Source organism: Hyla sarda, chromosome 3 (assembly GCF_029499605.1).
Source record: "Hyla sarda isolate aHylSar1 chromosome 3, aHylSar1.hap1, whole genome shotgun sequence".
In the NCBI taxonomy this organism is placed as follows: domain Eukaryota; kingdom Metazoa; phylum Chordata; class Amphibia; order Anura; family Hylidae; genus Hyla; species Hyla sarda.
In genome coordinates this window covers 38,462,567-38,476,103 of record NC_079191.1, presented here as the reverse complement: position 1 = coordinate 38,476,103, position 13,537 = coordinate 38,462,567, and the positions used below count along the sequence as shown (strand labels likewise).

Sequence of the window (13,537 nt, the reverse complement as noted above, 5' to 3'; positions counted from 1 at the left end):
GTGGTCCCGCTCAGTCCGACTGAGCTGCCGGGAATGCTTTTTTTTTTACAGTTTAGGCGTGGCGATCAAATTTGAACGCAGCCTTTGAAGGGTTAACAGCACGCGGCACCACGATCGATTAGCCCCAAGTCCCGGCTACTGTTAGACATCGGATTTCAGCAGTGGGATTGCAGGGGTCCGATGAGCGCAGATGGAGACTGGAGGACAACTACACACCTCTGGAATGCAAAATGGACAATCCTCTTGCGCAGCCTGCTGAGCCAAGTAATGTGATATTACATTGTACTGAACAGTACATAGGAATCTAATGATTGCTATTAATAGTGAGATTTTTTTAAATGTTTAAATATATAAAAGCCCCCCCCCCCCCCCCCCCCCAAAATAAAAAAATATAAATCATTCCTTTTTTCCATTAAAAAAGAGAAGTACGGTAAAAACAATTAAAAAAAAGTTTGGTGTTGCAATTTGCGGTGATGTCCAGTTTAACAAAATAATATAATGTATATGATCCCCCCCATTGAACGGCATAAACGGAAAAAGAACACCAAACCCCAAAAAATAAAAAAATAAAAAAACGCTAAAGAAGGTCCATAAAAACAAACATTTTATTGATAAAAACTACAAATCATGGTTCAAAAAAATGAGCCTTTGGCTTTCTGGAAATGCTGGGAGTTGTAGTTTTGCAAAACGGGAGGCACTCTGGTTAGGAAACACTGCCTTAAGATGTTAATGTCTGCTCTGCTAGGTTATATATATATATATATATATATATATATACCTGTATGCATGTTTCCTTGGATACTTCATCATACCATGGGAGAGGAAGAAATATAAGTTGGTTTAAAAGCTCGCCATGTAACATCATTTGTTTTATTTTATTTTTGTTAGCCATTGAAGGGTATTATATCTGCATGACCACTATTTTATCTCTCACTGGTAATATTTAATATGATTACAGTGTTCTTTTCGGGTTGTTGGGAACCCATTCGACTTTTGTCTGTTGTGAAAATGGTTCCATATTAATGTCTTTTTATGTGTTTGGTAAAATAAATCAATAACTTAAAAAAAAATTATGTCCTGTTAATTTATTACATTGGGCTTATTTGTGCATTAAAGGGAGGAAGTGGTCGGGACATGGCAGGCGCTGTATAGGAATTGCTCTGTTCGGATGACAGAGCCACCTTGCCCTGCAGGAAAAAGACCAATGGTGGATCAGGGGCGCTCCCTGCTTGCCTGCAAGCTCAGCGTTCACTCCCCCCTATCTGATTGACAGGTAGGGGGCTGTGCTGAGTCCTGTCTGCAGAGTGATTTCGGACTCATGCTCTGAGTCTGAAATGCTTCGGCCAGGACTGCTAGGGAGACCTCTAGTGGCAGAGTAAGAATAAAATAGAAGTAAAAATAGACATGAATTTTTTTTTTTTTTTTTTTATAAAACCAATTAGAAAAGTGTTTATTAGAGTTTCTTCTGTAATATCTAAAAAAAAAAAACATTTTCATGAGAGATACACTTTAATAAATGTTGTAATTTTTTGTTTTGTTTATCTCCACATTTTTTATTTATTTATTTATTTATTTATGTACTAGCTGAGTACCTGGCATTGCCCGGTTTTTCCTTCCTAATCCTTGTTGGGGAGGAAAATCAACTGAGGAATCTTTTGACTTCATATCCCGTCCTCATATATTGTTGTTATATCCCAACCCCATATCCTGTTCTCATATCCCATCCTCCTATCCCGTCCTCCTATCCCGTCCTCCTATCCCGACCTCCTATTCCGACCTCCTATCCTGTTCTCATATCCCTCCTCATATCTTGACCTCCTTTCCCGACCTCCTATCCCGTCCTCCTATCTCGACCTCCTATCCCGACCTCCTATCTCGACCTCCTATCCCGACCTCCTATCCCGTCCTCCTATCTCGACCTCCTATTCCGACCTCACATCCCGTCCTCATATCCCGACCCTTAATATGTGTACCAGTTATTGAAATATCTCCAGCCGTACGGAAGTTATGTGGGAACATACATTTCCCAATGATTTGCATGTGACTTTAAACAAAAACCCTCACCCTCACAAATGGGGGTAGTTAAGGGTTAAATTAACTTTCCTATATTTTAAGTGGACATATACGTAACATGTGACCAAGTATTATCGAAATATATAGCTGTTTGGAAGATAGGCAGTAACATATTTCCCATGGGAAACCCTGACCCTGGCAAATGGGGGTGAGTAAGGGTTAAATCACCTATCCTATGCTTGTTGTTGACATATAAGTAACATGTGGCCAAGTTTCATGTTAATATCTTTAGCCGTTTGGATGTGATTGTGGAACATACACACACACACATACATACACCCATACACATTGAGAGAGATATATATATATATATATATATATATAGATTTAAGCTTGGAATCATATGTAGTCAGGTGGTGCATCAGGAAGTACAGCAGTCAATAGCCTTAAACCAGCAACTAGGGCTTTCCCTCTGGGCACAGGAGCAGGTGGGCACCATATTGTGCATTTGCTCAGTCCACACCGCTGGGCAATAAGCAACCCAGAGAAATGTGTTTTCCCATGACTGTGCCCCCAACTGTTTTAACATATGTTCAGGATTTCTGCTAAATATTCTATGCCACAATCTGTATAAAATGCACACTAAATCTGCATCTCGTGCATACGAACATTGTTTCGAAAACCTAAAACCCTGCAAAAAACTTTTCTTTCAGATTGTTGTACATGCCATGGAAAAAAACTGTAATGATAAGTAGCATGTGACTTATTGCTGTGGAGTCCAAATGGCGGGTTAGACAGCTATTAAGTTGAGTTAAAAGGGGTAATTTGCCCCTAAACATCTTATCCCCTATTTAAACATACATATTTTGCAAACAAAATATACAGAATTTTTTTTTCTTTTAAAGCAGTACAATAATAGAAAAGCATGAAAACATGGGTATTATTTCAATCGTATTGACCCACAGATTCAAAACTACATGTCATTTTTACCGTAAAGTCTACAGCATGAAAACGAAACCCTCCAAAATTTGCAAAATTGTGGTTTTCATTTTCATTATCCTACACAAGTAGTGTTTTTTGGTTATGTCATACATTTAATGGTTAAAATGAGCAACGTGATTGCAAAGTACAATTGGTTGCGCAAAAAACAAGCCCTTATATGGGTCTGTGGATGGAAATATAAAAGAGTAATGATTTATAGAAGGAGAGGAGGAAAAAACGAAAAACGCAAAAATAAAATTGGTTGTGTCCTTAAAGGGGTACTCCGGCCTTAGACATCTTATCCCCTATCCAAAGGATAGGCGATAAGATGTCAGATCACAGGGGTCCCACAGACGTCACGGCCTTGCTCCTCGTGATGTCACGCCACACACCCCCCACTAATGTCTAAGGGAGGGGGCGTGACAGCCGTCACGCACCCTCCCTTAGACATTAATGGAGGGGGTGTGAAGTAGCGTTACGAGGGGGCTTGGCTGTGACATCATGTCTCGGGAGCGGCGCTCTTCACAGAATGCACCGACATCTTGGTGGTCCCATCGGCGGGACCCCTGCGATCAGACATCTTATCGCCTTTCCTTTGGGTAGGATAATATGTCTAAAGCCGAAATACCCCACACTGTTATACAGGATGTGCACTCACTACTTTACATTGTAGCAGACTGTGTTGTCATATGAAAAGATAAAAGAAAATATTTACAGTACTAAAATGTGAGGGGTCTCTGTCTTTCTCTTTTTATCAATGATAGTACCTTTTGGATCGTTCAAAAAGAGAGCGAGAGATGGTAGAAAAAGATTTGGGGAAATAGCAAAGGGACTATGGTCAACGTCAGACGTTTGCGGTCTGAGCATGCTTGAAGTTGTAGTTTTGCAACATCTTGAGGGCCACAGTTTGGAGACCACTGGTCTATGTAATCCACCACTGAACTGCTTCTATCTTCTCCCTTTCTCTCTCTCTCTCTCTCTCTCTCTCTCTCTCTCTCTCTCTCTCTCTCTCTCTCTCCCCCCCTTAGGTTGCGTTCACATTGAGGAAATCTCGCTGAATCTTTGCTTGCTGAATTCAGTCAGGCAGCCACCGCCGTGATTCTTGGGTGGTAGGAGTGCGCGGCCTTGCGCCATCACCATTGACGCAGAGCTTGCAGACTTCCAATCTGCGCAAGGAATGAACATGCTCCTTCTTTGCGCGGAACAATGTCAGTGACGGAATTGTCTGCCGCTGAAATTTCTCAGTGTAAACCGGTCTCACAGAAGACCCATTCACACTGATGTTAAAATTCACCGCGCAGAATTCCGCGGGAATTAGGTAGTGTAAGTGTACCCTTATAGTATAGTAAATGTAGCAGTGATGCAGTGTAAAATAATCCAAATATTCAATATTGGCATGTATCTGTTACCCCTGCAGAGTGCTGTTACATTCCTGTTTACTATTATTCCACATATTTACACCAGAAAACGTGTGGATATATTGATGCTGTACATCTGCCGCAATGTCTCTTTGGGAACATCGTACTACTGGAATCAAAGGTGGCCGCTGTGAAGAAGATAAACACGTGTAGCCTTGAACTTTCTGCTCAGATGTCTCTTCATAAGGTAATCCTTGTCTGTTGTACCACAATAATCACAATAAAGGGCCCATCAGCTCAATGTCTCATTTACAGTCCCTCTTGTGTTGTATGCACATTGTGTAAACTTTGGATTGTGAAGCGCATTTTACTGCAAAGCACAGGTGGCACATCATGACATCACCGCGCAGTGCCAAATGACAAACTCGCCTGTGCCAGGTCCATATATTATTGTAGTTTTCCTTTAATTCTTTATGTTGAGTTTCTGTTGCAGCGAAGCTTTTGTAAAATGCCATATGTCATTCACTTGTTATGCAGAGAGTGAATTATTTTTGACATTATGTTATACAGAACAATCCTGTTGTAATGATTTCCATTTAGTAAACACTAGATAAGTAGCCGACATTGCCCAGTCTTAGTATGTAAACCTTGTTGGAAATGAAAAGCAATGCAGTCCTTTTTTATTTTACGAGCTGAATACCCGGCATTGCCCGGTTTTTCCTTCCAATCCCTTCCAATTTCCTTCCAATTTTGACTTCAAATCCCATCCCCATATATTGTTGTCATATCCCAACCCCATATCCCGTCTTCATATCCCCTCCTCATATCTCGTCCTCATACCCCGACCTCCTATCCCAACCTCCTATCCAGTCCTCCTATCCTGTCCTCCTATCCCGACCTCCTATCCTGACCTCCTATCCCGACCTCCTACCCCGACCTCCTATCCCAACCTCCCATCCCATCCTCCTATCCTGTCCTCCTATCGCGTCCTCCTATCCTGTCCTCCTATCTTGACCTCCTATCCCGACCTCCTATCCCGTCCTCCTATCTTCACCTCCTATCCCGTCCTCCTATCTCCACCTCTTATCCCTACCTCCTATCTCCACCTCTTATCCCGACCTCCTATTCCAACCTCCTATCCAGTCCTCCTATCCCGTCCTCCTATCTTGACCTCCTATATCGACCTCCTATCCCGACCTACTATCCCAACCTCCTATCCCGACCTCCTATCCCGACCTCCCATCCCGTCCTCATATCCCAACCTCCTAACTCGACCTCCTATCCTCCTATCTTGATCTCCTATCTCGACCTCCTATCTCGACCTCTCATCCCGTCCTCATATCCCGACCCGTAATATGTGTACCAGGTATTGAAATATCTCCAGCCGTACAGAAGTTATGTGGGAACATACATTTCCCATTGATTTGCATGGGACTTTAAACAAAAACCCCGACCATCACAAATGGGGGTAGTTAAGGGTTAAATTAAATATCCTATATTTTAATTAACATGTTACATATAAGTAACATGTGACCAAGTATTATCAAAATATCTCCAGCCGTTTGGAAGTTATGCAGTAACATATATTTCCCATAGACTTGTATGGGACTTTAAACATAAACCCCGCCCCTGGCAAATGGGGGTGGGTAAGGGTTAAATCACCTATCCTATGTTTGTTGTTGACATATAAGTAACATGTGTGCCAAGTTTCATGTTAATATCTTTAGCCGTTTGGAAGTTTTTGTGGAACATACACACACACACACATACATACCGTATATACTCGAGTATAAGCCGAGTTTTTCAGCACGATTTTTCGTGCTGAAAACACCCCCCTCGGCTTATACTCGAGTGAACTCCCCCACCCGCAGTGGTCTTCAACCTGCGGACTTCCAGAGGTTTCAAAACTACAACTCCCAGCAAGCCAGGGCAGCCATCGGCTGTCCGGGCTTGCTGGGAGTTGTAGTTTTGAAACCTCCGGAGGTCCGCAGGTTGAAGACCACTGCGGCCTTCAACATCATCCAGCCCCCTCTCACCCCCTTCTGAGTACTCACCTCCGCTCGGCGCTGGTCCGGTCCTGCAGGGCTGTCCGGTGAGGAGGTCGTCCGGTGGGATAGTGGTTCCGGGCTGCTATCTTCACCGGGGAGGCCTCTTCTAAGCGCTTCGGGCCCGGCCTCAGAATAGTCACGTTGCCTTGACAACGACGCAGATGCGTCGTTGTCAAGGCAACGGCTCTATTCCGGGCCGGAAGCGCGGAGAAGAGGCGCCCCCGGTGAAGATAGCAGCCCGGACCACCTCCTCACCGGAACACCTCCTTACCGGACAGCCCTGCAGGACCGGACCAGCGCCGAGCGGAGGTGAGTACTCAGAACTAAAGGGGGTGAGAGGGGGCTAGATGATGTTGAAGGCCGCAGTGGTCTTCAACCTGCGGACCTCCGGAGGTTTCAAAACTACAACTCCCAGCAAGCCCGGACAGCCGATGGCTGCCCGGGCTTGCTGGGAGTTGTAGTTTTGAAACCTCTGGAGGTCCGCATGTTGAAGGCCGCAGTGGTCTTCCACCTGCGGACCTCCGGAGGTTTCAAAACTACAACTCCCAGCAAGCCCGGACAGCCGATGGCTGCCCGGGCTTGCTGGGAGTTGTAGTTTTGAAACCTCTGGAGGTCCGCAGGTTGAAGACCACTGAGGGCGAATGATGAGAAGAGGATGATGAAGGGGGGGTGTGTGGGATGATTACAAGGGGATGATGAAGGGGGGATGTGTGGGATGATAAGGGGATGTGTGGGATGATGACAAGGGGATGATGAAGGGGGGATGTGTGGGATGATAAGGGGATGTGTGGGATGATGACAAGGGGATGATGAAGGGGGGATGTGTGGGATGATGACAAGGGGATGATGAAGGGGGGATGTGTGGGATGATAAGGGGATGTGTGGGATGATGACAAGGGGATGATGAAGGGGGGATGTGTGGGATGATGACAAGGGGATGATGAAGGGGGGATGTGTGGGATGATAAGGGGATGTGTGGAATGATGACAAGGGGATGATGAAGGGGGGATGTGTGGGATGATAAGGGGATGTGTGGGATGATGACAAGGGGATGATGAAGGGGGGATGTGTAGGATGATGACAAGGGGATGATGAGGATGTTAATGACGGGTCTGGATGATGACAGGGGGGGATGAGGTATTTCCCACCCTAGGCTTATACTCGAGTCAATAACTTTTCCTGGGATTTTGGGTTGAAATTAGGGGTCTCGGCTTATACTCGGGTCGGCTTATACTCGAGTATATACGGTACATATACATACATACACATACATACATATATACAGACATACATATACATACATATATACATACGTAGAGTTTTACATATAATAATTTTTTATTTTTTATTTTTTGCATTTGGCCTATAGCTTTATGTTTCATTGGAGGCTTTTTCACACCTTAAAATAGTCAATAAATAAATAACTAATCAAGAATTAAATTAAATGTAATTCTTTTCCGGAGATACATCTGCTAAGTGACCTCTGCTACTTCTTTTCATGACTGCAATATGGCTGCTTCACCAGACACATAGGGAGAACCTGTATGGAGGAAGTGTGGAGCAGTTGTCCATAGCAACCAATCAGATAGCTTCTTTCATTTTTAAAAAGAAAGATGCAATCTGATTGGTTGCTATGGGCAACTGCACCACTGCTCAGGTAAGCTGGGGAGTACTGTGAGCCCTGCACTGTGTACTGCCTGATACTCAGCTTTTCCAGTCTCCTGAAGATAATATCTGTCTGGTAAAGCGGCCATATTGGAGCTCTTCATGTGACTGAAAAAGGCGGGTGGCATTCATATTGTGGGAATTCATCAAGAGTGGTGTAGGTGAACGTCTTTTTCCCCCATTAAATTGTGTGTAGGAAACTGAGTACCTGCACCGAATGTATTAAATGGTGCAGGGCATGTGATAAATATAGTGCTGATCACATTTCGCACTTCAGTACTCCACTTCATATGGTGCCTCCTCTGCTACTTTTTGCAACAAAACATGCAACTTTTCAATAATGCTGTCTGCAGCCAGTTTTGTTAGCCAGGGTCAGGGCTGGTGTAGATTTAACAAATCGAAGGCTTTGGAATAAATTGTGGGACAATCCCACATGATAAATTCCTGACAACTGCAAAAAGGTAACCAGACTTTTTGAAAAAGCATCTAAAGTAAAAGAGGCAATGAAGAGTTTCTAAACAGCATCTGAGACAAACTGTACAACAGATTTACACCACAAAAAATGGGTAAAAGCAATGATGAATTCCCCCGATTGTGTGCCACCCAGCTTTTCAAGTGCCCTGAAGCCCCAGCCATAATAGGTTGCTGGTCCTCCCTGCTCTCCTCACTGCAGGAGTGCTTCCATGCCCTCTCCCTGCCCCAGCACTGATGCCTTCTTTACCCCCTCACTCATCTCTCAGCCCACAATAAATCTTAGCTGCACAATTCCCTCTTCCTTCCTCCTCACTAAATATTTCACCTGCCTGCTGGACAGTTAAATCATACTTTTCCATGAAATCCGTGGGAAGAATGTTGCCGGAAAATCTACACAGCTCAAGATTAACGTGATCAGGAGATGCACTGGAAAGTCCCGTAGACTTGCATGGGACGTTCGGTAGAGCGATGGTAATGTGTTATTTCACTATCTGGGCTCTGTTGTTGTTAAACTCTTGATCTGTGGAGATTGTCGGTAGGGATGAGCTATTCGAATCCAATGAATGCAAATTTGTTTCCAATTTCAGGAAAAAATTGATTAGTAACAAATGTGAATAGTACCGCTAGTCAAATGCGCAAATCGGTTCATTAAACTCCATTTAGTGCGGTCCAGGAGCCGGGCATCTAAAATGGTGGCTCTACATGTGAGGATATGGGGCAAGGAATCCTGGGAAGGTGGGGACAAAGGTGGGCAAGATGACCCTGAATCATATACAGCAGCCAGCCAGTCACCCCTGTGATGTCACAGCTCTATATAATAGGCAGCCATCTTGCGGCCAGTCACATCAGCATTCTATTATAGAGAGAGAGGGACAGACAGCAGTGTGTGTTGCACAGAAAAGCATTTTTACAGCAGTGATTCTCCTCCCAGTCAATTCAGCGTTCCATTGCAGAGAGAGAGGGACAGAGAGCAGGGAGTGTTACACCGAAAAGCTTTTTTACAGCAGCAATTAACCTCAAGCCCAAATCAAGCCTAAAACACTGATAGGGAAGGGAGTGAGATTGAGAGAGAAATTGCAATTTTGGGTGTAGTACACAGCGAGTGTGTGCTGCAGCACTGGTGTGTACAAAAACTGGAAAGCTAATAGTAGCCAGCCAGTGAGGGTGAGCAGAGCACTAAAAGCGTATTATCCTCTATTAAGGGTAACCTGTGCGTACATCTAATTGGTGCACCATTTTGTTCCTGTTAATTTCTTAAGGGCCTAGATACTGTGAAAAGCCAGGCAAAAGTACACACCTGCTGGTGTTGAAGACAAATATTGTTTTAGGCGTACTGGAGCGCATTGTCCTCCCCCCATAAGTGCATACCACATACATACATCTAAGTGGTGTACAATTTTGTTCCTGTTAAAGTCTTAAGGGCCTAGATACTGTGAAAGGCCAGCCAAAAGTACACACCTGCTGGTGTTGTAGACAAATACTGTTTTTAAGCGTACTGGAGTGCATTGTCCTTGTTACACACTGCGCTCTGCCCGCATGCGAGTCCCAGCCCATCACTCACCTCTACCTTCTGCCTCCATCTCTCAGCTCGCATGCCCCCACTTCCTAGGGAACGCGTGCCAGAGCTCCAAAATCTTGAGGGCCAGTACGCCCATAATCATGGGTTTCAACTGTCCCATTGTTATAAATTTCTGCACCTCCCACATACCTCTGCCAGATCTTTATTTGCCACTGTGCCTAAGAGAAAGTGTTTCCTGTGTTGTCTTCTCGTGTTCCTGACCTTGCACTCTGTGACCTGACCGTGTTCCTTGCCGCCTGTCTATTGACTTACTGCTATGTTTCTGACTACACTCCTGTGTCACCTGCCCTGACCTCCTGCTATCCTGACTATGTCCTGTTTCATCCCTTCTGTGCCTCGCTTCCCCACAGCCACCTGTGTGGTTGAGTCGTGCCAGGGGTAGCGACCTGGGTGCCGCCTGCCGCAGCAAGACCATCCCGCTTTGCAGTGGGCTTTGGTGACCCCGCTACCTGGCACAGCCCGTGTCATCTGCCACACATGTCTAGTGGATCTACTACCTCTCGTGTTCCAGACTACTGCGTTCCAGCGGATATACTACCTCCCGAGTTCCAGTTGACTGCGGTGAGTCTTACAGTCCTCCCCTCATAAGTGCATACCACATACGTACATTTAAGTGGTGTACCATTTTGTTCCTGTTAAAGTCTTAAGGGCCTAGATACTGTGAAAGGCCAGCCAAAAGTACAAAGCTGCTGGTGTTGTAGACAAATACTGTTTTCAGCATACTGGAGCACATTGTCCTACCCTCATAAGTGTATACCACATACGTACATCTAAGTGGTCTACCATTTTGTTCCTGTTAAAGTTTTAAGGGCCTAGATACTGTGAAAGGCCAGCCAAAAGTACACACCTGCTGGTGTTGTAGACAAATACTGTTTTAGGCATACTGGAGCGCATTGGTCTCCTCATACTGATGCCACTTCCAGGCTGTGTCATTGTGCAGCTCTGCAACAGTGATTCTAATAGCGACGCCTCTAATCTGCATGTCATACTGAATAACAACATAATTTCACTAATCCAGCACACACCCTATGCATGTTACAGCAAGGCAAAGTGCTCTACACCTCTATTTAGGCTCTCAGTAGGCCAGAAATAGCCATTTTTAATACAGATCAGCCGCAAATAAATTCTGTCCGAACCAAAAAAAATTGGGAAAAAATTTGGCAAATCGGCCAAATTGAAATCTTCTAAAATTTGCTCATCTCTAATTGTCGGAATTTGGACATACCTAAAACAAAAAAATATATATATTTGGCATTGCCGCATGTTGCAATTTCCCACATGGTGAGCGGTGTAAACGTAAAACAATACCAAACACCAAAATTGCATTTTTGGTCAGGTTAGGAAATTTTTTTATAAAAAAGCGTTCAAAAAGTTCCAGGAAAACAAAAACAGTACCAATCACGGTGCTTAAAAAAAATTAGCCATATACAGCCCACTTTACAGAGAATATAAAAGTTATAGTGGTTAGAATAGGGCAATTTTTAACCTTTGTTTTTTTTAGTGAAGGAATCAATACAAGACGTTTAGATTGCTATCCCTTCTTTTAGATTCACAGTGGTCTCCAAACTGTGGCCCTCCAGCTGTTGCAAAACTACATCTCCCAGCATTCCCGGACAGCCGTTGGCTGTCCGGGCATGCTGGGAGTTGTAGCTTTGCAACGGCTGGAGGGACACAATTTGGAGACCACTGCTTTAGAAAGTCATGTGTGCTCCAGTTCCTTTAAAGGGGTATTCCAGGAAAAAACTTTTTTTTTACATATCAACTGGCTCCAGAAAGTTAAACAGATGTGTAAATTACTTCTATTAAAAAAAAATCTTAATCCTTTCAATAATTATCAGCTTCTGAAGTTAAGTTGTTGTTTTCTGTCTGGCAAGAGTGCTCTCTGCTGACATCTCTGCTTGTCTCAGGAACTGTACAGAGTAGAAGAGGTTTGCTATGGGGACTTGCTTCTAAACTGGGCGGTTCCCGAGACACGTGTCTTCAGAGAGCACTTAGACAGAAAAGAACTCACCTTCAGCAGCTGATAAGTACTGAAAGGATTACGATTTTTTAATAGAAGTAACTTACAAATCTGTTTAACTTTCTGGATAATATATAAATTTTCCTGGATAACCCCTTTAAATATCTTCTATATAAATATCATTTCTCCAAGTAACATCAAAACAGAGTCAACAGACTTACATTTTGTAGAGTCAGATCACTGATGTTTGTAGATATCGCTCGTAGCCAGTCTGCACTGTCATGCGCTGAGTTAAACTGGAGAGTCCCAGAACTGACTCCATCTTGAGCCAGAATTTCAAATGAATTTGGTCTATTCCAAAAAGAAGAGAGTTTAAAGAGCTTTAAATATTGGATTGCAAAGTATCCATATGTAACGTAATACATCATATCAGCAAGACATGCTTTAGATTCCATGGTGACATGTCCGGGGGCATAGTATGACAATGTAAACAGTCATAGTCCAAACCTGACAATCGAATTCACGGAAACAGACCCAGAATGATTGTCATGAGATTTACTCAACTTTATTGTAAAATAAATAATATAAACAAGGGACTATTTAGACTAAACCTGATAATACAAACCTTAACTTGACTGTCGAAGCCTTGAACCTTGAAATTCGAGCCATGAGTAAAGGAATTGAAAGTTCGTCTATCCATCGCTTTTCATATTTGGGTTCTTGAATCGTAGGTGAGGAAGGTGATGATGGCGCCTAAAGGGGAAGATTTGAGAGCAAAAATACAATTTGCAATGAAAATAAATGAAAGTCTACAAAAATGTGTTAAACATCAAACATTTTCCCTCACAAGGAATCTCGTTCTTAAATGTACACTCACTGCCACTTTATTAGGTACACCTGTTCAATTGCTTGTTAACACAAATAGCTAATCAGCCAATCACAGGGCAGCAAATAAATACATTTATGGAAACATGGTCAAGACAACTTGCTGAAGTTTAAACTTAACATCAGAATGGGAAAGAAAGGGGATTAACCAGAACACATAAAATTCCTTATGATGGCTTATTTTTTGCGCCATCAGTCATTTTACCAAAAAAAACCATGTCGAAACGGAAAAAAAATTCATTGTGCGACAAAATTGAAGAAAAAATTTCACTTTGTAACTTTTGGGGGCTTCCGTTTCTATGCAGTGCATTTTTCGGTAAAAATGATACCTTCCCTTTATTCTGTAGGTCCATACGATTAAAATGATACCCTACTTATATAGGTTGGATATTGTCATACTTCGGAAAAAAATCAGAACTACATGCAGGAAAATGTATACGTTTAAAATTGTATATGCTGACCCCTATAACTTTTTTTATTTTTCCGCATACGGGCCGGTATGAGGGCTCATTTTTTGCGCCGTCTTCTGAAGTTTTAATCGGTACTATTTTTGCATTGATCGGACTTTTTGATC

At 43.2% G+C, this 13,537-nt stretch overlaps 1 protein-coding gene across 1 annotated transcript in view; it reads right to left on the bottom strand.

Annotated features, from left to right (window-relative positions):
• Positions 1–13,537, bottom strand: part of SNTG2 (syntrophin gamma 2) — a 528,788-nt gene that overhangs the window by 172,669 nt on the left and 342,582 nt on the right. Inside the window, exons 9-10 of the mRNA XM_056564074.1 lie at positions 12,704–12,831; positions 12,300–12,429 (exon numbers count right to left, since the gene is read on the bottom strand). Coding sequence (XP_056420049.1) covers positions 12,300–12,429; positions 12,704–12,831 — 258 coding nt within the window. The remainder of the gene's footprint in view (positions 1–12,299; positions 12,430–12,703; positions 12,832–13,537) is intronic.